Source organism: Nycticebus coucang, chromosome 5, assembly GCF_027406575.1.
Source record: "Nycticebus coucang isolate mNycCou1 chromosome 5, mNycCou1.pri, whole genome shotgun sequence".
Taxonomy (NCBI): Eukaryota; Metazoa; Chordata; class Mammalia; order Primates; family Lorisidae; genus Nycticebus; species Nycticebus coucang.
In genome coordinates, this window is record NC_069784.1 from 63812153 (window position 1) to 63839819 (window position 27667).

At 41.3% G+C, this 27667-nt stretch overlaps 1 protein-coding gene across 2 annotated transcripts; it reads left to right on the top strand.

Moving 5' to 3' along the window:
- Positions 1-27643, top strand: PM20D2 (peptidase M20 domain containing 2). 2 transcript variants are annotated; one of them, XR_008380089.1, is made up of 9 exons: positions 1-30; positions 7624-8302; positions 11615-11763; positions 16233-16375; positions 18197-18351; positions 20599-20734; positions 22368-22473; positions 24502-24609; positions 24820-24835. XR_008380089.1 is itself a non-coding variant. In XM_053590896.1 (8 exons), exons 2-8 carry the CDS (start codon positions 7673-7675, stop codon positions 24972-24974), a joined length of 1476 nt encoding a protein of 491 aa, XP_053446871.1. In that variant the 5' UTR covers positions 12-30; positions 7624-7672; the 3' UTR covers positions 24975-27643. The 2 variants fall into 2 exon arrangements, 1 of the variants encoding a protein (XP_053446871.1); XM_053590896.1 differs by lacking the exon at positions 22368-22473 and having other exon boundaries at positions 12-30; positions 24820-27643.
- Positions 27644-27667: the final 24 nt, after the last annotated feature.

Here is a 27667-nt window from a genome sequence, read left to right on the forward strand (position 1 = left end):
CCAACAAAGAAAACAGACAACCTACAGAATGTGAGAATATATTTGAAAACTATTTTCGGGTTTCGGGCAGCAGTCTGCATCCTCAGTTCTTAGGGTGCCCAAGACAAACACCCCAAAGGAAGGCAAGCATGAAACAAAGTTTATTAAGAGAATGATAGGTTTACAGAGTAAGACCAAGATACAGTTCCACAAAGCAAGATTCGTTCACCATAGACAACGATGTAGTGTTACAGAGCAAGATACATTGGCCATATACAATGAATAGGCCTTCACTGTTCTGACAAGAAAGGGCGTTGGTTATGGCTGGTGGCCGGGGTCCTGTTTTATACTGTCCGGGTGGACCCTCCTTGTGACTTAGAGGTCACCTGGGAACCAGAGTCTTACTGAACATGTGAACTTCCCACGAACCTCTCTGAAAACCCATGGGGTTGGTGGAGTGCAATATAGATTTAAACTAATGAAGTGGTAATTAGCCTTAAGGCTGTCCTAAGTCATCTTTAAGACTTGGTCCTACCTCTTGCTAGGCCCATGAGCTAAAGAGACGTCTACATATTTTTGCAGTTGGCCTGGTAAGTTCTTACTGGTAGACTGATAGGTGTGGAGGGTTGTTGCACACAAACACTGACCTGATTTGAAAACTGACTTGGAAAACTAAACTGAATATACTCGAATTTAAAACAAAGTCTGGGTTCACGCCTGTAGCTCAGTGGTTAGTGTGCCAACCACATACATCGGGGCTGGCAGGTTCGAACCTGGCCCAGGCTTGCCAAACAACAACAAAAAATATGTATCTGGGCATTGTCTACCTGTAGTCCCAGCTACATGGGAGGCTGAGGTAAGAGGATTGCTTAAGCCCAAGAGTTTGAGGTTGCTGTGAACTGTGATGCTACAGCATTTTACCAAGGCCAAGGGCAACATAGTGAGACTGTGTCACAAACAGTCTGACGCCTACAGAAGGCTTACATTAACTGGAGCTGAGTAAATTAAGAAAATGAAGCCCCTCTCTGGCCTCCTCAGAAGGCTTTTATTGATTTTTAACAAAGGTGCATATGCAAAATGCAAAAATGCCAAAAGGTAGAGTGGAAAGAATCCCAAGTCCCCAGGAAGATTGGATAGAGAGGGAGGCTGGGTAAGTGGTAGGGGGTTGCTAACAGACCAGATAGGGATGGCTTATTTAGAAAGGAGGAGGGAGAAATTTGTTCTGTCCCTGCAGGGGAAGTAAGCCAGGTTTCCTAATCTAACTATGCATCAGAAGTTCAAAGAGCTTAATCGCTCCCACCTGTTGACTCTCCAACTGCATAGGCCTAGTCTGGGGCCTCTAGGCTCTTTTCATCTTCAGTGGTTTTGATGAGCCCCCAGGGATCTGTGGCCTTTCCCCCAGAATAACCCAGGATTGAGGTGAGCGCCCCACTGAGAAGTCAATCTATCTACCTCACACGGGGGGGGAGGGGGGGAGGGGGGGGCGGCGGGGCTGTGGTCTTTCCTCCCCAGGTGTGAGCAATTATTCAAGATAGGATTAAGGTGGGGGGGCCTTGGGCCCCACCCTTGTCTTTTTTCCCTTTGAGAACTGAATTTCTAGCTATGTAACGTTACCATCTGATAAGGGATTAATAACTAGAATGTATAAGGCACTCCAACAACTCAATAGGAAAAAAAATCAAATAATCTGAATAAAAACTAGGCAAAAGATCTGAATATACATTTCTCAAAAATGCTCAACATCATTAGTCATCAGAGAAATGCAAATCAAAACTATACTGTAGTTAAAATAGCTTTTATCAAAAAGGCAAGCCTGGGCATGTGAAAGGTTCTGGACCCAAGGAAGAAAGATTATTCTAAGGCACAAAACAAAGGAAACTGTAATCCCCATTCTGTAGAAATAGAAGCAGGTGGGGTGAAATCAACAAAGGAATTCCACACGTGTTTTATGGTGGTTGGGGATTTAAAGGGTCAGGGAGCGAAGGAATTGGCGGCATTCCTATTTCCTGGGAGGGACATGAGTGTGACCCTGCCTGGGTGGGCAGGTACACCTGATTCTATCAGCATGGTGGTGTGTGCCTGTAGTCTCAGCTACTTGGGAGGCTGAAGCATGATTGCTTGCGTTGGAGGCTGCAGTGAGCTATGATCATACCATTGCACTCTAGTCTGGGCAACCGAGTGAGACTCTGTAGAAAAAAAAAAGAGAGAGAGAAGTAATAAGAAATTCTAGCAAAGATATGGAGAAACCTTGCTTGTACACTGTTGGTAGGAATGTAGAATTAATGCAACCACTATGGAGAACAATACAGAGGGTCCTCTAAGACTAAAATTAGAACTACTGTATGCCCCAGCAATCCCACTGCTGAGTATGTATCAAAGAAAGGAAAATCAATATACGGAAAGACATCTGCACTTCCATGTGTATTGCAGCACTACTCATATTAGCCAGGGTTTGGAATCAACCTGAGTGTCCATTGATGGATAAATAAATAAATTGTGGTACATATGCACAATGGAATATAATACAGTCATAAAAAGAAGGAAATCCTGCCATTTGCAACAAAATGGATGGAATGGGATAACATTATGTTAAGGGAAATAAACCGAGAACAGAAAGACAAATCTCCAGTGTTCTCACTCATATTTAGGAGCTAAATATTAAAAATAATTGATCTCTGGGAGACAAAGAATAGAATGGTAATTACTAGAGGCTGGGAATGGTAACAGGGTTGGAGCAACGTAGGGATGGATAATGGGCACAATAGTTCATTAATCTGAAATTTTTAAAATATAGTTAGATATAATAAACAATAGTTGATAGCACAACAAAATGACTATAATCAGCAATAAGTTAGAGTGTATTTTAAAATAACTAAAAGAGTAGAATTGGAATGTTCCTAAGACAAAGAAATGAAAAACCTGAGGTGATAGACACCCCGGTTACCCGGATTTGATTACTTTACATTGTATGCCTGTATCAAAACATCTCATGTACCCTATGAAGATATACAACTATTATGTACCCATAATATTTAAATTTTTTAAAAGGGCCCAGTCATAAACAGATTGCATTTGTGGCATACATGCAGGCTTATGTACACACGTACATATGGAGAGAGGGAGAGCAATGGGCCGGCACCGGGAAAGGGAAGCATGGAGGCACACACACCCAGGTGTTAGTGATTGTCATTCCAGAGAAATAGTCATGTGAATGGGGTCATAACTCAAATATGAATTTTATTATTTTTGTATTTTATGGGCTTTTTTGATTTTTATGGTAAGAGTATGTAAAAAAATAATATTGATAATCCTAATAATAATGGCTAACTTTTGAGCAAGTACATGAATATGTCAGGCACTGCTATTCACAATGTTTATATACATGACTTTATTTAATTTTCCCAACAACCTACTGGTGAATTTGCTGTATGGATACCATTTTTTCCATTTTACAGATTAGGAAATTTTTATAATGTTTTACACAGACAAATCAGAAGTAAGGAAAATAGCATTTTAAAAGAAAATAAAAGAGCAGAAGGGAAGAGGGAGATGGGAAGAAATAACCAGAATCTACTGCACCTGTCACTTCTTCTCCCCATCCAGGATCAGCTAAATCAAAGTGAAAAAAAGAATCTGAATCTTGGGAGGAGACACAGCTAGTGCCACGGCCTGGATGAGCTCCCTCTTCCTGTGGCTACATCAACACAGGATACACAATTTAGAGGCCTGTTTTTAAAATGCAGACTTGAGTATAATTTGTTATCATCACTGTTAATATTTCAGTGTCCTCAGCTATTACTTCAACCAAGCTAGAAACTGTCCTTACAGTTGATTAGGATCCCCCACCACCTTTTAACCTGGAAATCATAATGCTGTGGGAGAAGTATGGGATAGCATTTTGATGGCTTTGAGATTCTTGCTGGCACTCCTTTCCAGCCATTGAATGTTCTGGCATTATGCCAGTTTCAATTTATTCAACTGTCTGAGGCTTATTTTGTGTCATATTTACAAACAGTAAATATTTTTAAAATGTTAACTAGTAAGAAGGACTTAAATTTGGCTTTCCTATTTTCTCTGATCAGCAGACGTTTCCACCAGTGTCTCTTCCTTCCTTCTCAGTCTCTCATCTTGTAGCAAAGGCAGAGGGGAAAGGCACTTTATGCAGAAGACTTGGGGGAACATAGTAATTGTATAAATTGTATTAATGTTTTTCTAGTGCATTTTCTTGGAAATTTCTAGTTTGCTCCCTGCATCATCTTCCATCTTCTAATTTCTAGGTGTGTACTTGTTGATTTTAGACTACATATGGCCTAAAAATGTGGAGATACAGTTTTTAATAAAGTACGTGCTGTTCAAATGAAGACCTTCAAAGCACTGCTCTGGGCCTGGCACTGGGTGTCCTATCCAGGGAGCAGGGGGAGCAATAAAATCTCTCCACCCACTTTCCTGAACTGCAACCTTGGGAGAGAACTCTCCTGTCCAGCACAAGCTTGACTACGTCTCTGTGGTGTTGCTGTGTACAGGCTGTGGGGAATCGGGCAGGGAAGAGTGTCCCCCTGAGAGAACCTCACTTTCCTCATTTCTAGGAATAGCTATGAGAACGGAGCAGCTAATTCCACTGTCAGGAGAGAGGGAAGCCAAAGGGAGCCCCAGGTTTCCAAGTACCAGGACGCTGAGGCTTTAAAGGTGCTCCCTGCACTTCCTGGACCATCTGAAGAACTGTATATGGAACTTGAAAACACGTTGTAATAGAACCTTCGCCAACAGAAACAAGGGTCTGCCAGACATTTTTGCTCATCCCCTTAGTTATTGTTTTCTAGGGCTGCTTTCCCAACTTAAGTTTTCCCCTTCCAAGTCACTCAATCCTTCAATGATTTAATTCTCCTGTCAGTATAACCATTATGCACAGTGAATACATAGGCATGCACCTTCCGTAGCGCTTTAGCTGGTCTCTGGTTGGGTGGCAAGCCCCCACCACCACCACTCCGCAGTGTCTAATGCACACCCAGCCACTTACCCCCATGCACTCAGCTGTTAACACTAATACCTGTTATCTTTCCTCCTTTTCTCCATGCACCCCCACCCCTAAACACAGCATTCAGTGAAACTATCACCAGGCTAGAATCCTGTGGTGTCATTATAGCTCACAGCAACCTCACATTCATGGGCTCAAGGGAGCATCCTACCTCAGCCTCCCTAGTACCTGGGACTACAGGTGTGAGCCACCAAGCCTGGCTAATTATTCTATTTTTTTTTTTTTTTAAGATCTGGGTCAGGCCATCTCCAACTTCTAGGCTCAAGCAATCCTCCCACCTTGGCCTCCCAGAGTGCTAGGATTACAGTGAGCCACCATGCCTAGCCTTCACAATTTAGTAAATAAATGAATTCAAGGGTGCCAAATACTATAAGTAAGAAATATAAAGTGTCAACAGCAGAAATCTATTACCTACATATGCTCCAGTACTGGCACACACACATACAAACACACACGTATACCAGGAACAGAGATTGAAATGAATCTATCTTTCCTTCACCTCAAATGACAGCTTTATTAACGAATAACAAGCAATATAAATAGCAGCTTGTACATAAACTTTTTTTTTTTTAATAGCTGAGGGTCTCATGATGTCTCCCAGGATGGCCTCAAACTTATGGGCTCAAGTGATCGTTCTCAACCCTCCAAATAGCTGGACTACAGGCACATACTGTCACAACCAGCTTACTATCTGTATATGTACTCCTTTTCTGTTGATGTTTATTGATGCCTTCATTGATGAGAGCAAACATGGGTTTACTGATGTCAGAAGGCAGAGTTGCTGCAGGAAAGTTTACCCAAAATGACTCGTTGTTGTGAGCTCTACTATGAATAGATAAGCTGTAACTGCACGTACGAATGTGGATGTCTGTCACACAGCGGGAGAGCGTGGCCACTAAGAGTAACTGCTGCAGCCACACCGGCTTCTCTTCTTCCCTGGGTCCTCTACCCACCAGCTGTGTGGTCTTGAATGTGCATCTGTAAAGCAAAGATATGTGACATTATTAATGTCACATTAACAACCTCCTAGTTTGCGGTGAGGCTTAAATGAGTTGATACTTACCCACTTGGAACAGCTCTGGGCACAAAGTGCTCTGTGAATGTCACCCATTGTTTTTGCTCCATTAGGTTCTTTTTTTCCAGCCACTGAGCATGGTAATATTGAATCTCATGGTTACAGAAGGGAATTTTTGCCAGAATACCAGCGTAGGGTTTATTAAATACAGCCAGTTTAATTTAAGAACATATTCATTGCCTTTAGAGCAGAGTTTCAGTTAGGGTGTTGAGAATGTGGTGTTTTCAGATGAGAATGTGACGTTTATCCTGCTGTTTTTAGCACGGAGAGTAGTAAAACTGTAGTTGCCAGTCTTCTCACACATTGTCTTCCTTTAGACTTTTTTTTTTTGCAATTTTTGGCCGGGGCTGGGTTTGAACCCGCCACCTCCGCCATATGGGGCCTGCGCCCTACTCCTCTGAGCCTAGACTTATTTTCAAAACTAATTTGGCTTATTACATGAGCATGTTGTCCCCCTTAACCTAGTTGTTACGAATAAAGGAAGGAGATGGTAGTGTATGAAAACATATGTGGGAAACCCGAAATCGTAAACCTCTAGGAAACAGGCATATCACCAACGACAGTTTCTCAGACACATGCTTCACTCTGGAAATAAACAAGAGCATGAAACCTTTAATTTCTTCTACTGGGTAATTTAAAACCCAGTTATAATGTGAACAACAGCTGGACAGATCATGTTACTTGAGTTCAGCTTCAATTAAAATTGTAAATGAAACTAGTCAATATGTTCCCTTTCAAAGCCCTTACTATTCAAAACAACTGCCGAAATTAACAAAATAGTATGAAAATTTATTATCATTAATCTTTTAATTCTTTCGTCTTATTTTTAAACTCCTTTCAATTTTTTTTTATTTTTTTGAGACAGAGTCTCAAGTTGTCGCCCTCGGTAAAGTGCTGACGCATCACAGCTCACAGCAACCTCAAACTCTTGGGCTTAAGCGATTCTCTTGCCTCAGCCTCCCAAGTAGCTGGGAACTGCTATTTTTGTTGTTGTTATTGTTGTTTAGCTGGCCTGGGCTGCTTCGAACCCTCCAGCCTCGGGGTCTGTGGCCGGCACCCTAGCCACTGAGCTACGGGCGCCGCCCTCCTTTCAAATTCTTAGCGCGACTCTATTCAGATAGACTATGATACAGAGCTCACACGTACGGAGAGATTCCTCTGTGCCTGAGGTGCGGTTCTGGACTTCAGTAGATTCTAACGAGAAAACTGCCGAGAAGTCGAGCAGTCGTAGCTTTGGGATAATACAACGGAAGGGAGAAGGAGGCGAGGAGGGACGGAAACTAGGTGCACAGGGTGCATATACCAGAGCTCTTTGCGCAGAATTTCAGACGGCCTCGTTCAGGACCTGAAAACCTAGTGCAATTTTTTACTCATATCACTAGAAAGGGTTCTGTGTTCTGTGTTACACTGGCCTGTCTCTGATAGCTGTTAACCAATAAAGCCTTTCTCATTCTGCTGCTGTGGGAAATAAGCAACAATGAAAAAGCGATAATGATTTTAGAACATAATTCTTTAATTTTTAATTTTTTTTAAGAGCATCATTCAATTGTCAGCGGAGCCAAGCAGACGGCAGGCTGGAGACGATGCCCCGGCCCCGCCTTCTTCGTGGCGCCCGCCCTGGGGCGGAGCACCTGCCGGGCCCGGGCGTGTTCCCGGAGCCCGGTCCGGAGGCCTTGTACGCAGGCGCGGTGAGCCGCTCCCGGAGAGCCTGCTGCGACCGGAGCGGGCGGTCTCCTCCACTGGACAGCATGGGGCCGGGAGAAGAGCGGCCGGTGCAGGCGGGCGCGTGCCAAGGAGTCTCCCAGCTGGAGCTGCTAAAGCTGCGCGCCGCGGAGCGCATCGACGAGGCGGCCGAGCGGCTGGGGGCTCTGAGCTGCGCCATCTGGAGCGAACCCGAGCTGGCCTACGAGGAGCACCATGCCCACCGCACGCTGACGCGCTTCTTCGAGCAGGAGCCGCCGGCTGCGTCCTGGGCGGTGCAGCCGCACTACCGGCTGCCCACGGCCTTCCGAGCCGAGTGGGAGCCGCTGAGGGGCCGGGCGCCCAGCGCTGCGCCGGACCCGCTGCACCTGGCCTTCCTCTGCGAGTACGACGCGCTGCCGGGCATCGGCCACGCCTGCGGCCACAACCTTATCGCTGAGGTCGGGGCAGCGGCCGCGCTGGGTGTGAAGGGGGCTCTTGAGGGACTCCCTCGGCCGCCTCCGCCCGTGAAGGTGAGGCGGGGCCCGGGCGCCGGACTCCATCCGACTGCTCAGGCCGGGAGCGACCTGGGAAGGTGGGATCCTGGTGCGTCCCGCGCGCCCGCGTCCCCTCTGGCCCCGGGCGGGTGTTGGGCACGTACTCTACCCTGTGAGCCTGGCCCAAAGGCAGAACAGGGCTGGCGCCTGTGGCTCAGTGGGTAGGGCGCCGGCCCCATATACCGAGGATGGCGGGTTCAAACCCGGCCCCGGGCGAACTGCAACAAAAAAAACAGCTGGGCGTTGTGGCGTGCGCCTGTAGTCCCAGCTGCTACGGAGGCTGAGGCAAGAGAATTGCCTAAGCCCAAGAGCTGGAGGTTGCTGTGAGCTGTGACGGTACAGCACTCTACCCAAGGTGACAGCTTGAGACTCTGCCTCAAAATAAAAAAAAAAAAGCAGAACAGAATCTCCCACAAAAGTCGGTCACGTGTTGCTGACCTAGCTACTTCTCGCAGACGTTTGTTTCCTGTCCTGTGGTTGTAAACCACTCGGTGTATCTCCCTTTAGAAAGAACGTAGAGGGGCGGCGCCTGTGGCTCAGTCGGTAAGGCGCCGGCCCCATATGCCGAGGGTGGCGGGTTCAAACTCGGCCCTGGCCAAACTGCAACCAAAAAATAGCCGGGCGTTGTGGCGGGCGCCTGTAGTCCCAGCTACTCGGGAGGCTGAGGCAAGAGAATCGCTTAAGCCCAGGAGTTGGAGGTTGCTGTGAGCTGTGTGAGGCCACGGCACTCTACCGAGGGCCATAAAGTGAGACTCTGTCTCTACAAAAAAAAAAAAAAAAAAAGAATAGAAAGAACGTAGAACCAAGCCTGGGTGTTTACCGGGTACATTGGTTAACTAACAGGTAACTGCAATTTGCTGACCAGGTTGTGCAATCTCCAGAGGGACTAATTTTTGTAGGTGAGAGAGGATACCCGAGAAGGGTGAGGTCTAGAAGAACAGGTCTTCTCAAGGAGACCACAAGGATACACCTGCAGGGTCCTCTCCATGGAGACTCCGCTCTTGGGAATTTGTAAACTTCCTGGAACTTGGAAATTTCCAAGTTCTGTGAAATTCTGTAGTTCGGTAAGGGCTGGAATAGCATCTCCCACTTGATTCAAACTGGCCAATGAGAAGGGTACCTGTGGGGTGGAATTTTTTAACTGTCAATAAAAAGGGAAAAACCAAGCCAGTTGGGAGCGAGGCCATTTGGAATTCTTCTATGCCCATAAGCTCCCAGCCATAAATAAAGCCCTTCCTCTATATAAACGTGGTGTTTGGGTGCTTGTGCTCTTTCTCTCTGTTGGGCCTTGTCTTCCTCCAACAGTGGGGAAATCCACAGCCCCTCTTTATTAGGCTCCAAAACAAATATTTTGTTTGTGGTAGACATAGGAGCTGTTGTGATTCACATAACTGAATTTGAGAACTAAGACTGAAGTTCTCAGTCTTGGAGCCACCAGACCTCTGGAAATGTGCATGCATTGGGGATGCCAACCAGTATTTACTGCACAGATGAGTTTATCCTTCAGTCTTAATTTTTATATCATGGTTTGAGAAATAACCAATTCTTTAAACGGGGAAATATCATTTATGCTTGTCGTAGGGCGAGTTTGATCTCGCATTACCGTTTTCCAGATGGTGTGTTCTACATTCTGTCATTCTTTGAGCTAAGATTTAGTCATCGTTCAAGTTAAGGGAGAACCGGATGTTTTATTTTAATATTCTTTAGTCCATTATTTCCACTGTCAGTAACCTTTCTCTTACCCTAACAGTTCCACTGTCAGTAACCTTTCTCTTACCCTAACAGTTCCATTGCTTGGTTAGGTTTCTGTTGGGGGGTGGGGGGCATCGGTTGCCATGTCATAAAACACTGGAGAGATGCAGAGGTTTATTCATGAAAGGTGGTTAAGGGAGCCATCAGCAAGAGACATATTTGATGAGCTAAGGGTTAAGGGTAAAGACCAGCTTAATTTAAGAGTTTGGGTACTTTATAACTTCTAAAGAAAGCTAGACTTTGGCAAAAGTAAAGATTTGCAGTTTCAAATGGCTGTTCTCAGTTTTAGCAAAGTTAAGTTCTGTCTTCTCTAAAAATGGAATTTAGATAATAACGCCTTTGCAAGCCAAAACGTTTTTCCTGCTTGTTTCATTGTCTTCTTATACATGTTCGTGAAAGTATATTAGCTGTTTATAGATATTTTTTTTTATAAAATTATTTGAAAAAGTTGGGACGGCACCTGTAGCTCAGTGAGTAGGGCACCCGCCCCATATACCCAGGGTGGTGGGTTCGAACCCAGCCCTGGCCAAACTGCAACAAAAAATTGCTGGGCGTTGTGGTGGGCGCCTGTAGTCCCAGATACTCAGGAGGCTGAGGCAAGAGAATCGCCTAAGCCCAAGAGCTGGAGGTTGCTGTGAGCTGTGACGCCACAGCACTCTACCGAGGGCGACAGCTTGAGATTCTGTCTCAAAAAAAAAAAAATTATTTGAAAAAGTTAAGCTTAAATATCAGAGTAAAATGTTTATTCTGTGAAGTTCTTTTTTGTTTAATTAGATGTTTGGTGACCAATAAATCTGCCTGATTGAACTGGTAGGATCGAATTAGTAAGTTTGTGTACTAGTTGGCTGTTTCTAACCATGGTATTAAGATTTGTTTAATGTTGTTCATAAAGGATTAATGAGACAAGACCTTTTAAGTAGGTAGCTTAAGGAATCAGAATTCAGGCTTAAAGGTCACGACATCTAATCTCAGCTCTGCCCGAGCACTTGCTCTTTGACCTGGGGCAAAACAGACTTCTCGCTATTCCTCAAAATCACCCTCCCCAAAATGGGGATGCAGCTTACTCTTGCTTACCTACCTGATAAGGTTATTGTGAGGATAACCAGTAAGTAACTAGAAAGTTCCTTACCAGTCAGATGCTTATGAGTAATTGTGTACATAAATTAAAAGACTTAGTCAAGAAGCTTTAAGAAATAAAATCTTAACGACTTTTGAGGGGCTAAATATGTAGTTTTTAACTTTTTATATTTGCCATTAGTTATGTAAAATTGAGTTATAAAATTGGAGAAAGTTACCCATAGCATCTGAGTACATACATTGCACCAGACTGTGTAAGTAATGTATGTACTTAACTTACACCAAAACAGTGTAAGTTAAGTTTTGTGATTAATTCAGCACCATGTATTTATGCCCACTGCATGAGTTCGTAGCTTAAGGACTTTAATATAGCTTGCGAATACATCTGCAAGGGAACTTGTCTGATATTTTCCTTCTAGGATTTTGTTGTTTTGCTCTGACATGGATATTTCCTTCTAGATAATTGTCCTGGGAACCCCTGCAGAAGAAGACGGTGGTGGCAAAATTGATCTAATTGAAGCGGGGGCTTTTAAAAATCTTGACATTGTTTTTATGGCCCATCCATCCCAAGAGAATGCTGCTTATCTACCAGATATAGCTGAACATGAGTAAGTGATCAGTTGAAGATAAACTTCTTAGAGGGAAACAGATTATAGAATACTTTTTATGTCTGAACCAGAGACTGACACTCTACATTTATGCATTTAAAAAGCAATTTGAAAGATAATGGTAGGGTGTCTTTTTTTTGAGACAGAGTCACTGGGTAGGGTGCCATGGCATCATAGCTCACAGCAACCTCAAACTCTTGGGCTTAAGTGATTCTTTGCCTCAGCCTCTCAAGTAGCTGGGACTACAGGCACCTGTCACAACGCCTGGCTATTTTTGGGTTGTAGTTGTCATTGTTGTTTGGCAGTCCCAGGCTGGATTCGAACCCACCAGCTCTGGTGTATGCGGCTGGCGTCCTAGGTAGGATGTCTTGATTTCCATTGGATGACGTTTGGCAAGCCTCTTCTAATTGATATTTATTGTAGTGTTCATAATTGGAGTATTAAAATACACAGGGTCCCAACAGTTGCCATACATAATAGGGAAATGGGAAATTATACCTAAATGTACCTTTATTTACAAAACAGTGAGACCCCGACTCATGAAAAAAAATGGAAAAACCAGCCGGGTGCCACGGCGAGCGCCTGTAATCCCAGCGGCTTCCGGAGGCTGAGGCAGCGGGGTGCCCGCAGCCCGAGTCTGAGGTTGCGGTGAGCTACCACGCCCACTGCACTCTGCTCAGGGGCATAGGGTGGGACCCTGTCTCAACAACAACAAAAAAATTCATAACAAAATTTTACAAAAAACAGTAAAATCTCTGTAAGTTGACCACCCATGGGACTGTAACAGGTCAACATACAGAGGTGGTCAACAGAAGGAACTGGCCTACTGTACTAATACAGACATGCATAGTCTGTGAAAATTAGCTTAACTTAAGGAGGTGGTCAACATAGGGAGGGTCTACAGTATCCTCTACATGTTGATCACTTCTTTCTTTTTTTTTTTTTCAGTTTCAGATTAATATGAGGGTACAAATATTAGGTTACAATGTTTGTGTTTGCTCGGTAAAGTCGCTTTTGTTGACCACCTCTTTCTTCTTTCCCAGTCATGGTGAACACGTTCCAAGATAGCCGTTGTCAGTGCAGCTTTTCCTACGTGTGGTAACTTTCAGAACAGACTATAGAGGCACCTACGAGCACAGGAACAGCGAACAGAACATGTTGGCACTTAGTTTTGTTTTGAACTATCTGAAAGTGATCTGATTTCTGGAAAACATCTACCCATTGTCTCTAACAGACAATTCTGTTAGCTTCGGAAAGAAAATGACACTTCTCCATTTTACTTTGAGTTCTCTGCAGAGAGGATAAATTACATCCTGAGAGAGAACCTAGAATCTGAGTAGCTATGGATTTTAGTGGAACTTGTCAGTGTATGCTTTTCAGAATTGTCTGGTGCTGCAGCCTTTTATCTTTCTCTGCACTGAAGGGCTCACTTTTTTCAGCATCTGGGAGCATGCATCATTGAAGGGATTTGAATTCTTTCTTTTTTTTTTTTTTTGGCTGTTTTTTGCCGGGGCCGGGTTTGAACCTACCACCTCTGGTATATGGGGCTGGCATCCTACTCCTTTGAGGCACAGGTGCCTCCCATGATTTGAATTCTTTACATACGAAATTTTGACCATAGTTATGGTCACGAGGAGCCACTGCACAGCTGCTTCCAGAAAACTGTACATTCTCTGAGGTAGCTGGGTACCTAGGGATGGTGGTAGAACCACCCAGCAGTATTTCTGGATTGTGTTCAGATATCTCATCTCTCAGCACTGTCCTGAGCCTTGTTTTCTGAGGGTGATATCTTAACTCTTCTGGGAGAATCTTTGAACTTTGGTTTCAGGGGTGGTGTAATTACACCAGCACACTTCTGGAACAGGAGATGCCTCTGGCTGGATGGGGCCTGGACCTCTAGGCAGGCTTCCCAGCTCATTAGCCTTCTTGGACTGTCTGCATTCTAAAGGTAGCCTGTGTGGCCCCAGGCTTCTTCTTAGTGTCTGACTTAACTTTTTCTTTGGTCATCTTTTAAGATGGAATAGAGAATAAGACCAAGAATTTCATTTTTAAGACACTACTAATCCATTGATCTTAAAAGTCTTTTCTTTTCTTTTTTCTTTTCTTCTTTTTTCTTTCCTTTCTTCTTTTCCTTCCTTTTTTATTTTTTTCTTTCCCCTTTTTTAGACACGATCTTGCTTTGTCACTTGGGCATTGGTGCAGTGGCATCACCATAGCTACTGTAACCTCAGACTCTTGGACTCAAGTCAATCCTTCTGCCTCAGCCTCTGGAGTAGTTCGTACTATAAGGATGCATCAGTATACCCAGCTAAGTGTTGTATTTTTTGTAAAGACAGAGTTTTGGTATGTTTTTCAAACAGTCTTCCCACGTTGGCCTCCCAAAGTGCTTGGCCCATATCCTAAAATATTATAATTTTGGATGCTTTTACTTGTTTTTGTTGTGGTAACAGAATGTTTAGACTCAGTTAAAAAAAAAAATACCATAAGCATTCTCAGGACTCCTGAATCTAGCCCATTAAAAAAAAATCAGAGTGGGGCGGCGCCTGTGGTTCAGTCGGTGGGGCGCTGGCCCCATATACTGAGGGTGACGGGTTCGAGCCCAGCCCCAGCCAAACTGCAACAAAAAAAATAGCCGGGCGTTGTGGCAGGCGCCTGTAGTCCCAGCTACTTGGGGGGCTGAGGCAAGAGAATCGCTTAAGCCCAGGAGCTGGAGGTTGCTATGAGCTGTGTGACGCCACGGCAGTCTACCGAGGGCCATAAAGTGAGACTCTGTCTCTACAAAAAAAAAAAAAAAAATCAGAGTGGTTTTCTATTAATCTAAATGTGGGTACTGTTCATTAGTTAGGTTTAAAAAGTGTCTAAGGCTTGGTGCCGTAGCACGGTGGTTACAGTGCCAGCCACATACACTGAAGCTGGCTGGTTCGAACCCAGCCTAAGCCAGCTAAGCAACGATGACAACTGCAATGAAAAATAGCCCAGCATTGTGACGGAGCCTGTAGTCCCAGCTACTCGGGAGGCTGAGGCAGAGAATTGCCTAAGCCCAAGAGTTGGAGGTTGCTATGAGCAGTGATGTCACGGTGCTCTACCGAGGGCGACAAAGTAAGACTCTCTCTCTCTCAAAAAAAAAAAAAAAAAAAAAGTGTTGTCTAAGCAAGTCAATTATGAAACTTTATAAAAACTAATATGCAGACTTTTCTCTACATGTGTTGTTTTTTATTGTCAGAATAGTTAGAATGGTATGAAAATTTTGTAAGTAAAGTAACAGTAATTTATAAAATTTAAGAATATTAATAATCTGTGAGGACTGTCTGGAATGTATCCAGCCATGTATGTCTTTGTTTTTTGTATTACATGGTTGGCCACTTTGCAGACAGTCCTCGTCGGTATTTCAGAACATTAATAAAATAGTGGTCGGGAACAACTAACTTAATACTAGGGTCCTACGGTAACATTGTGAATATAACCTGATTTTGATAGGTTGTCTTAACCTAGTTCAAGTATTATCTGCTATGTATCTTCCCTGACCTTCCCCTTCCTAAGATGGAATTTTGGAGCTTTTACAGACGTTCAATATAGAACTGTCACAACATGGTGTGAAAAGAAATAGGAGTTTTTGTTTGTTTGTTTGTTTTTTGGTTTTGTTTTTTTTTTTGTAATTTCAGCACCTATTGTGTATTTATTTGAATTAAAGGAGTTTGAGGCCAGCCTAAGCAAGAGCAAGACCCCATCTCTTCAAAAATATATCATCTCTACCAAAAAAAAAAAAAATTTACCTGGTATGGTGGCACATGCCTATAGTCTTAGCTACTTGGGAGACTGAGGATCCCTTGATCCCAGGAGTTACAGGGAGCTATGATTGTACCAACTCTACCCTGGGTGACAGAACAAGACCCTATCTTAAAAAATAATCGTGCTTAAGCTGCTTGGGAGGCTGAGGCAAGAGAATCGCGTAAGCCCAAGAGTTAGAGGTTGCTGTGAGCCGTGTGACGTCATGGCACTCTACCTGAGGGCGGTACAGTGAGACTGTCTCTACAAAAAATAAAAATAATAATAATAATCGTGCTTAAATTTAATCTGTGTAGGAGATTGATTGAGCCAAGTTTGCTTTTTCTCTTTTTTTGGAATCTTTCTTTGTGTCAGGTACTGTGTTACATAATAATAAACTGTAGCTAATTTAAGTAAATTACGGTGTTATTACTACGAATAATGTGCCAATCAAAAGTCCAGCAACGTGAATTAATTTTTAATAGTAGTTGGGTAATTTTATATATATATATATTCTTATTTTTTTTTTTTTCCAGTTTTTGGCTGGGGCTGGGTTTGAACCCCACCACCTCCGGCATATGGGGCCAGTGCCCTACCCCTTTGAGCCACAGGTGCTGCCCAGTAGTTGGGTAATTTTAATTACTTGATTTTCTTATTTTAGTGTTTTTGGGAAACGTAGTTACAAATGGATTTTTATTTCTTAGTGTGACTGTGAAATACTATGGAAAAGCATCTCATGCTGCTGCTTATCCCTGGGAGGGAGTAAATGCGTTAGATGCTGCCGTCCTGGCCTACAACAATCTGTCCACATTGAGACAGCAGATGAAACCCACCTGGAGAGTTCATGGTGAGAATGTGCTTAATATATTTCAGTGCAATATAATTATTTAATATTTGATTTGTAAAAAAAAATTTGGAATCATTTTATGTACTTAACATGAATATTTTTAGAATGTAACACATTTGCAGAAATTCATGTGATGGAACATAGGATATAGGTAGCTAGGAACTTTGTCTACAGGTGGGTAGGAAGATAATTTCACTTACATAAATGGAATGGTCACCTTTGACCACAAAGATAAAGGTTTTACCTAAAAAGCTACATTCTTTCTGTGGGTATTTAAAAATTGGAACTTGATTTTCTAGTTAGCCTCACTGTCTCTTAATGATAACAAAATTTTGTCACTTCTTCAATTTAAAGTAATGACTGCTGGTTTAATTTACTCAGATGCCCAATATTTTATATATATTATATTTTATATATAATATGTATCATATATATTACATGTATTTATATATAATCTTGCCTAATATTTTTTACAATTACATGCATCACTATACATACAGTCATAAAGTATAATCTTTAAAGCACACATTTATTATTTAGTTTATTTCCTTTTGATTTAGGAAATTGTAATACTTGAGTATCTCTCTCTTTTTTTTTTTTTTTTTTTGGTAGAGACAGAGTCTCACTTTATGGCCCTCGGTAGAGTGCCGTGGCCTCACACAGCTCACAGCAACCTCCAACTCCTGGGCTTAAGCGATTGTCTTGCCTCAGTCTCCCAAGTAGCTGGGACTACAGGCACCCGCCACAACGCCCGGCTATTTTTTTTTGGTTGCAGTTTGGCCGGGGCCGGGTTTGAACCCACCACCCTCGGTATATGGGGCCGGCGCCTTACCAACTGAGCCACAGGCGCCGCCCGAGTATCTCTTTTTTACCTCATTTTGCTATAGGAAAAAGTCAGTTTGTAATTGCAAAAAAGTTGCTGGTTTTGCTGTCTTAGTTCCTTTAAAATGAACAAACAGGAATATGTGAGCCACGTAAGACTAGATTTTGTGTATCTACACCCTCAAAGCAGAGTGGCTGAATTTCCGTTCTGTATGCTTCCAAATTAATGTGTTTGTTTTGACAGTTGATAGTACTTAGTGGTCTTTGACCTAGTTCTTCTTGGCATGAAAATTATTTCCCATTTGTAAAATGTGGATAAATAAAAATGGTAATATAGGAGGCTTTCTGTATTTGTGGGTTTCCCATAGTGGATTGAACCAACTACGGATGGAAAATATTTGGGAAAAACAGTAACAATACAATAATAAAATAACACAAATAAAAACAATGTCTTTTAACAACTATTTATATATATGGTATTTATATTAGGTATTGTAAACAACATCAACAAAAAAAGAAAATAATTTCCCCAGAGCTAAATGCCATTTAAAATATTCATGGGATTCTTGAGGTATAAGCATAGTTGTAGAACCTCCTATCATTAGTTTTTTCTTTTTTCATGTCAAAAGTTTATCAAAATGTACAACTATAGTAAAGCCTCCTGAAACAAAAATCTTTAGAAAGCTAAGTTTATTTTTTTGTAGTCGTATGATTTCTACCTGTTTCTTTATAATCTGGATCATACTTTTTTAATATTATTATAAATTCCTGTAAATAAAGTACATATTATTTTTTTTTCCTGTTAGCTAGAAAGTATCACCCTGTGTATACAACTTATGTTGTACAGCATATCAAAACCTTTGATTGGTATATTGGTGAAGCTAGTAATTTTAAATTATTTTTCTTTGTGTATATATTGGCTGAATAATTTAACAAGTATATTTAAGCTAAAAGAAATGTTCACCAAGCTTAATTCCAGTAATTTGGTTTTTCTTATAGGTATAATAAAAAATGGTGGTGTAAAACCCAATATCATTCCCTCTTATTCTGAATTAATCTATTACTTCCGTGCCCCCTCGATGAAAGAGCTTCAAGTTTTGACCAAAAAGGCAGAAGATTGCTTCAGAGCTGCAGCTTTGGCCACAGGGTGCACAGTAAGAAGTTCTAAGAGTGACCTAAGCTATGATTAGAGGTGTTTATACTGTGTTGGGGCTGGGGCTGTTTATATGAAGTTAGATTGAAGCCTGACTTGCCTTTCATTTGGTGGTATCTTAAACACATAGAATGAATTAGCTGAATGGTTACTATGGAGTCTTTCATTTTTACACATTTTACTGAATGTGTGCAGTAAGGAAGACTACAGATCTCAGTTGGAATAGTTCTTATATCCTTCCTTATTGGCATTTGTGCTTTTAGAATTGCCTTATATTCCATCCTTTACAGGGAACTTTATGGCAGAATTGGCCAAAGCTATTTTTGGTAAAGCTATAAATGTGCATAGTAGTGATATAATACTTAAGGCTTGCTGGAGTGGAAGTTAAACACAAAAGTTAGTTGAGAGGTTCTGTCGATTTGACCCATAAAGTCAGAAACATGTAAGTACCAATCATGTATGGTGTAAAGTGGAATGAGTCTTAGAATTATATAAAATGCAAGTCCTGCCCTGGAGGTAGCCCATGAGTCTAGTTGGAGAGACAAGAGCTTGACCTGCACTCTCAGCTAATTCTGTAACCTTTAAAAACATTATTTAATAGCTCTGGGCTTCAGTTTCTCATTTGAAAAATGGGGGTAAAATATAGTCTGTTTTAGGGTTCTTATGATAATTAAATGGGATAATGTTTGTGAGGAGCTTAGGCCTACCCTTCAGATGCATTACCTTATTTTTTTTCTGTCCTTATTAGTCTAGAGATGTCTGATTTATTCCCACAGTAGCAATAATTCTCAGTGTGTGTGAAGGACAGAGAGTGAGTGCTTACTGATGGGAAGCATAGCAAAAATGAGGATTTGAAATCTCATGCTGTGTTATGGTGATAAATACATGGACAAATGTGAGCGCAAAGCCTTAACCTCCTGTGCCCTTAGGGAAGATAGGATGGACTTGGTGAATGAGAACTATAGCGTCCTTAGCATACAGCAGTGAAAACTAATCATTTATTCCCATATTTATTTATAATTATGAATGTAAATATTTTAATATATACATGTGTATATGAACTATTAGCATTAGCTCGTATTTCAAGGTGGGCAGTATTCCTTTACAGTAAGGTTCATTATTCCTGGATTTAAGTCTATATTTTACACTGTCTTTTACTAATTTCTTACATTGTGGCTGACTAGTAAGTTTTGACTAGGTTGTCATTGCTTCTAATTATGTTCCCCAAAATAGAAGATAAATTATCTCTGCTATTTTTTTTTTTTTTTTTTGAGACAGAGTCTGAAGCTGTTGCCCTGGGTAGAGTGCCACGGCATCATAGCGCACAGCAACCTCCAACTCTTGGGCTCAAGAGATTCTCTTGCCTCAAGTTTTCTATTTTTAATAGAGACGGGGTCTCGCTTTTGCTCAGGCTGGTGCTGAACTCCTGAACTCAAGCAATCCACCCACCTCGGCCTCCCAGAGTGCTAGGATTACAGGCGTGAACCACCGTGCCCGATCTCTCTGCTATTTTTTGATTAGCTTTTTTTTTTTTTTTTTAGGAAGTTGCTTTTTGTTTTGGGTTTTGTTTTGGTTTTGGTTTTTGATTAGCTTTTGATAACATTGATACTCTTCTTTAGGTCGAGGGAATATTGCCCATTTTGATTTAATCAAAACTGAATCTTTAAATCTACTTAACCACATATAAACTGCTTCTGTATTTATTCAATGTTTCTACCACTGAACTGTCAACAAGGAATGAGAACTGTTGTCAGCCCCTCCTCACTGTGAATCTCCTTGCTTCTCTTAGCCTTTCTGTCTTGCAGACCAGGCAGTGTGCGATGTCAGTCTGCGTATTGAGTGTTAGTAAGGGTGGCTTTCTCTGGCCCGCTTTCTCTTGGAAGCTGAATTCCTGGAGCAGTGTTCCTCAGAGTGTGGTTTTTGAACTACTTGGTGTTAGTTAAAATGGACATTTTTGAGCTCTCCCTTCACTCTGTGTGTAGAACTAGAGTTGATACTCCTGGTTAGTGAAATTGTGTGTTTGGTACATATATAATAATGATAAAGGAGATAAGGTCCTAGGGATGCTTGTTGTAGAAAATACATTTCTTTTAAGACAAGAGATTTGAGAGAATCTGTATCTGGAAGGAAAAATGCCCCTTCTGAAAATAGCTTCCTTTTATAATACCATCATTGGTTTGAAAACTAGAGAGTGAATCTGTGTTTTTTTTTTTGTAATTTCAAAACTTGTTTTGCAATTTTTTATTAGGTGGAAATTAAAGGTGGAGCACATGATTATTACAATGTTCTTCCCAATAAGAGTCTGTGGAAAGCTTATGTGGAAAATGGAGAAAAGCTGGGAATAGAATTCATTTCAGAAGATACAATATCAAGTGGCCCTTCAGGTAATTTAAGTTCTTTTGTTAGATACTGATCTATTTGAGGAAGAGAAATACCATCTTTGGTTAAATGGCTTTGTTTAATGGTTTGAGAGGTAGGGAGATATTGCTAATGTTTTTAATGATTTTTTTTTTCACAAATATAATGATTAAGGGAAAGAAATTAATGGACTCTTAGTGCAGACTGTCAAATGGCAGACTTGTGGTTAGAAATAGCCAGACTACTTTTTGGTCTACATTCTGAATATTTCTAGTGTTTAAATTTGTCTAGTTCTAATTTTTAAGTAAAGTGATAAAATGGGAAATAGAATTTTAATTCATTCTCAGTCATGATAATTAAGCGGGTTAACTAAGTACTGAGTTATCTGGGGGCATTTTTAGTTTTTGAGGAGCAACAGCTAGAATTTAAATCATAAGTATTTTTGAGGGTTTTTTTTTCATTCTTCAGAGCATATTACTACTAATACTTTTGCAAGTTAGAGATATACCTCCTATTTAATAATAGATGTTGATGTGGGTAGCACCTGTGGCTCAAAGGAGTAGGGCACTGACCCCATATGCCGGAGGTGATGGGTTCAAACCCAGCCCTGGCCAAAAACTGCAAAAAAAAAAAAAAAAAAAGATGCTGAAGAAATAGGCCCAAAAGTACTTGACAGTAAAAATGGGGTGCTAATGTTATTCATTGAGAAAAGGAGTTCAAGAGAAAGGTTGGAGCAGGATGGTTTGATATAAATTATCAGCATGTTAAATTTGAGGCTTTTTTTTTTTTTAATTTGAGGCTTTCTAAGCGAAGCCATTTAGTACCTGTTGAATCTAGAACCCCAAAAGATGTGAAGGCTGGAGAGTTAGGAATTGGGAAGTAGGTGAAGACACAGATGTTGATGAGTTTGCCCAAGTACATCAAGGGAGACACTGCGCCAAGACAGAATGCTGGGCATCAGCAGCCCTTAAGAGATAGGTGGAGGAAGGGAGTGAGAGGAAGAGGCCAGTGGTCAGAGAGAAAGCCAGCGGGAGAGACTGGAATACAGGGAGCCGGCCCGGTAGAGAACATCTAGAAGGGAGGAGTGTCGAATCATGACAGGTGCCATAGAGGTGGAGTAAGGTAAGTATGATCTAGCGTCCACTGGACCAGTAACTAGAAACCCGCAGATTGTCTAGAGAAAATAGCTGAAGACTGGTGGGACTGGATGCTGGATCTCACTTCTCTGCCTACTGTGTTGGCTCGTGAAATAGTAGGGACAGCAAAAAGAGACTATTCTTTTCCATGAAAGTTAGCTTTAAAGGAAAATAGAATGGGTGGCGCCTGTGGCTCAAAGGAGTAGGGTGCTATGCCCATATACTGGAAGTGGCAGGTTCAAACCCAGCCTCAGCCAAAAGAAGGAACTGTAAAGGAAAATAGAATGGATACAAGAATGAGGGAGATGGAAAAGAAAAGATTTTTGATGGAAGATACTTGAGAGAGGTAGATGCAGACAGGTGCTCAGGAAGGAGGGAGGAGAGTTTGGAGACGTCCCCAGGAGGTTGTGGGGAGCACACAGTGAGCACCGAGCTGACAGGTGAAGGACTGAAAGAATTGGCGCCGAGAGGACTGGCTGAGGCATCAGAGTTTCGTGTTTTATTTTGTTTTGGTTCTTTTCAGAGTAGCGGTAGAGCTCAGCTCAGCACTGAAGACCACGCAGCCTAATGGCCCTGCAGTCTGACCCTGGCAGGTTTCTGCAGTCCATCTGCAGGAGGGAAAACACGCGGTCAGTTCAGGTTTTATTTAATGGACAAAGCAAAGCAGTAGAATAACATTGCTATAATTTGGGTTTGATTTTCAGGCTCTAGGGCCTAATTCCACAAGTAAGATCTGAAAATGTGCTGTAGTCTTTTGTCTATCTCGTCATGGCCATACCATCACTGTGTAGCTTTAGTGTGTAGAGCCATTTCTAGCACAGTTAAGTGCTTTGTGTATACTGTGTAAAGCAGTACTTTTTTACAAAGGTCAAGTTGCTCCAAAGTCTGACCTCATCCCACCTTTACTGTATAACTAGTAGCCATGGGACTATGGAAACATTATTTAATATCTGTAAGCCCTGGTTTCTTCATATAGGAACTATTCAAAACATTAATATTTATGAAGCACTGAAAATTATGTTTGGTAATTGCAGATAAATGTTTGCTACTGTTGCATATTTTGCTTCTTTTATTTCTGTACCACTTATTCTTGTGTAGTCTACCTGTGCCTGGCATGGTGTTTGCCACGTAGTAAACACTCAGTAAATAACCACTGAGGGAACATAAGGCTTTGTTTTTAGTGTGATTTATGTGAGAGGCTAGAGGGACAGTGCTTTAAAATACGATTCCTTGACTTGCAGAGCTTTGTAATCTAGTTTTCAAATTAGAAATTAACCAAATAATCTAGTAACTCAAAACTAAAATTGAAAAGTGGTATGGAAGCAAGTATTTCACTTTTGTGAAAGCCTGAGCTGGAGACGCTGACCTTACTCGGGAGGTGAAGAAGGCTTTGCTGAGGAAATGATGCTTACAGCGATATCTGAATATTAAATAGGATTATGTGGTGAAGAGGAGATTTCATATACGAAGGTCCTGTGGTAGGGAGGAGAGGTGAGTGTCCAGAGTGGTTGGGGTGTAGAGGCCAGAGGAAGAGTGGTATGTGATCATATTAAACAGATGAATGGAGGCTCAGCTCCTGTAGTTCAGTGGTTAGGGTGCTGGCCACATACACTGGGGCTGGCGGGTTCAAATCCAGCCCGGGCCTGCCAAAGAACAATGACAACTACAACAACAAAAAAATAGCCAGGTATTGTGGCGGGCATCAGTAGTCCCAGCTACTGGGAGGCTGAGGCAAGAGAATCGCGTAAGCCCAAGAGCTGGAGGTTGCTGTGAGCTGTGACACCATAGGACTCCATCAGGGGGTGATAAAGTAAGAGTCTGTCTCAAAAAATAATAAAATTTAAAAAAAAAGAAAAGATGGAGTTAAGGCTGAAAAACTGTGGTAAATAGAGTAGATGGTGCTAGACCAATTAGGAAGCTGTTCTATGTAGTGTTAGTTCAGCCAAGAGATGATAGTGTGGACTGACTGAGGGTAGGTGTCAGTGATGGTGATGAGAAGAGCATTATAAGTGTGAGATGTTTGGGAGATACTGTTGGCAGGCGGAGTGGGGGCGGAAGAACAGAAAGATCATAGATTTAACTTTGGATATAAGTTTAAGTTTGCTCTACCTTGAAGACAGCCAAGAGGCAGTATCAGGCTGGCAGTCTGGTGTATGAGCATGGAACACAGCAATACATTTGAGTTGTATTTTGAATACAGTGCTTATGGACAAAATCTTGACAAAGTGTGAAGTAAGAAGAGAAAGGGCTTGGAATTGAGTCTCTAGTAACTAATGTTTCATGGTCAGAAAGAGGAGTCCATACATCCAAGACAGAAGAAGAAGGGTCAACAAAGAGGCAGAGGGAAGCCAAGCCCCGTGTCACTGAAGAGAGGACAGGCCCTGTGGCATTGTGCACCAGGGACAGGGACAGGGCAGGTCTCCATAACCTTCCGGAGAGCTGTGGTGGTGACTAATGCAGGTGGATGCTGAGATCGAGGGCTTGCGGGAGGGGAGGTGGCGAGAGCAGGAGCCTGTGGGCAGACCCCAGAACGTTCACTTCTCTAGATCTCTTCTGATAGGGTGTAGAGCTAGAGCAAGTACCAAATTCTGCCTATAACTTCGTAATTCAAGAATATTTAAAACCAAATATACTTTTCTTACTTTTTGTGTTCCAAGGATCTACTGATTTTGGAAATGTGACTTTTGTGGTTCCTGGAATTCATCCGTATTTTTACATTGGATCTAAAGCCTTGAATCATACTGAGCAGTACGCTGAGGCTGCAGGTGAGTGCGGTGGGGCCATGCGTGCTCGGGGCTTATATGCTCCGGCATATGCTGTCTTTTTCTAGTGGTTACTACATAGCATCACCTCAGCGCTATATTGTAGTGGGCAGATGGAGAGCCAGTTTGGATACTGAGAGCTAAGCTAAGGAATTAATAAATTTATTTTTAATAAATACGGAGATATTTTTATTTATTTTCTGTACCTTTCAGGATCACAAGAAGCTCAGTTCTACACTTTACGTACAGCCAAAGCTCTGGCAATGACCGCCCTGGATGTTATTTTTAAACCAGAGTTGCTGGAAAAAATCAGGAAGGACTTTAAATTGAAACTCCAAGAAGAACAATTTTTAAATACAGTAGAATAAAAGGAAGGAGAATGTAGTAGCCTCTTATCATTAAGAATACATGATGATTTTTTAAATTTTTTTAAATGAAAGGGAGGACATGCTTGGTTTTCAATCCTAAAGGAGTCGAATTTCTACTACCTGAGAAGTAAGGATAGGATGTGAAGAAAACATATTACCTCATATCTAAAGTGAAAATTTTTGCAGATCTATGCTTGATGGAATTGTGGTATTTCTGAAGCTGGTTTGTGGTGCCATTTCTTAAATAAGCTGAATGATACACAGTTTATGAATGGTAATACTTTATAAATTTATATGTTGTATCTATTTTTAAATCCAAGAGATTTCAAGCCTTCTATTCAGAATTGACATCCATGATCCTGCAATCAATCCCATGGATAGGCATCCACCCAGAAGAAAAAAACAATCATTTTACCATAAGAATATTTGCACTAGAATGTTTGTCACAGCTCAGTTCACAATCACCAAGATGTGGAAACTACCCAAGGACCTATCAACTCATGAATGGATAAACTGTGGTATATGTCTACCATGGAATAGTATTCAGCCATAAAGAAAGAGACTTTACATCTTTTGTATTTACCTGGAAGGATTTGGGGAACATCCTCCTAAGTAAAGTATCTCAAGAATGGAAAAGCAAGAATCCAATGTACTCAATACTAATATGAAACCAGTAGATGAACAACTACACACCCACATGAGAGAAAAACACAACCATAATCAAATGGGGGGAAGAGATCCGTGTGCTCTCACCTAACGACAGTGTAAGGGTACAGGGCACACCTCTTGGGTGAAGGTCTCAACTACAACTTGGACTTTACCTAACGAAGGCAAACAATGTAACCTAATCATTTGTACCCTTATATCAATCTGAGAACAAAACAAAAATCTTATATTCAGAATTGACATCCATGAGCGTGTTTTGTGGTTTAGGGTGGTAAACTTGTTCTGTAAACTACTGTATATACATGGTGTATTATTCCTCTGCTAGGTTATACAAAGCCAGAATCTTTTTAATATGCATGTGTGTGGGTATTTTTAAATTCTTATAGTACCTAACTTAGTAGCTTACCTGTGAATATTCAGTACTTTGAATACATAAATATTGCTTTCCGGTTTGGAATCATCAAAGTTTAAAATAGCTTTGTGCCAATACCATGCTGTTTTGATCACTATGGCCTTGTAGTATAGCCAAAAATCAGGTAGGGTGATACCCCCAGCTTTGTTTTTATTACTAAGAATTGCCGTGGCTATACAGGGTTTCTTCTGATTCCATACAAAATGAAGAATTATTTTTTCCAAATCTTGAAAGTATGATGGTGGTATTTTAATGGGGATTGCATTGAATCTGTAGATTGCTTTGGGTAGTATAGACATTTTCGCAAAAATAGAGACATTGACCAAATAGAAAACCATGAGATGAAACTAACATCTTCTAGCCACCTGCTCTTTGATAAACCAAACAAGAACGTATGTTGGGGAAGAGAATCCCTATTCAATAAATGGTGTTGGGAGAACTGGATAACCACATGTGAAAGACTGAAACTGGACCTCCAACTCTCACCACTTACAAAATTTGATTAAATATAGGTAAAAGATTTAAATCTTAAGTCTATGAAACAATAAAAATCCTCAAAGAAAGTATGACAATATCGGCCTGGGGAAAGATTTAATGAAGATTTCATGGCAATTGCAACAACAATTAAAATTAACAAAGGGGATTTAATTGAACTGAAAAGCTTCTGTATAGCTAAGGAAACAACAACCAAAGCAAACAGACAACCTTCAGAATGGGAAAAGATATTTGCATATTATGAATTGGATAAAGCTTGATAACTTTAGAGAACTCAAATTAATCAACAGAAAAAGAACCCAAAATCTCATATATCACTAGGCAAGAGAGATGAATAGAACCTTCTCTAAAGAAGACAAATGATTAACAAACATGAAAAAATGCTCATTGTCCTTAATTATCAGAGAAATGCAAATCAAAACCACCCTGAGATATCACCTAACCCCAGTGAGAATGGCCCATATCACAAAGTCTCAAAGCTGCAGATGCTGGCGTGGATGTGGAGAGAGGGGAACACTTTTACAGTGCTGGTGGGACTGCAAACTAATACAACCTTTTTGGAAGGAAACATGGAGAATCCTCAAAGAACTCAAATTAGACCTCCCATTTGATCCTGCAATCCCATTACTAGATGTCTACCCAAAGGGAAAAAAATCCTTTTTTTTTTAATTTTTTTTTATTTTTTTTTTAAATCCTTTTATCATATGGACATTTGCACTATACTGTTTATCGCAGCTCAATTTACAGTTGCCAACACGTGGAAACAACCTAAATGCCCACCAATCCAGGAATGTTAAGCTGTGGTATAGATATACCATGGAATACTATTCAGCCCCTAAAAGGATGGAGACTATATCTTTTGTATTAACTTGGATGGTAGTGGAACACATTCTCAGTAAAGTATCACAAGAATGGAGAAGCAAGAATCCAATGTACTCAATTCCGATATGAAGGCAGTAGATGAGCTAATACAAGGGATGGGGGTAGGAGAATGAGCAAGTGGGGAGAGGAAAAGAGGGAGGGGGAGGGGGGTCAGAGGGCGGCTTTACCTAACAAATGCAATCATTGTAACCTAATTCTTTGTACCCTCAGTGAATCCCAAATAATAAAAATAAATACA

What these genes read in the sequence shown, in the direction of transcription:
- PM20D2 (XM_053590896.1), top strand. Translation starts at nt 7,673, where the DNA reads ATGCCCCGGCCCCGCCTTCTTCGTGGCGCCCGCCCTGGGGCGGAGCAC. An exon ending in CCAGATATAGCTGAACATGA is followed by an intron (nt 11,764 to 16,232) that starts GTAAGTGATCAG and finishes TTTATTTCTTAG; the next exon opens with TGTGACTGTGAAATACTATG. An exon ending in ACCCACCTGGAGAGTTCATG is followed by an intron (nt 16,376 to 18,196) that starts GTGAGAATGTGC and finishes TTTTTCTTATAG; the next exon opens with GTATAATAAAAAATGGTGGT.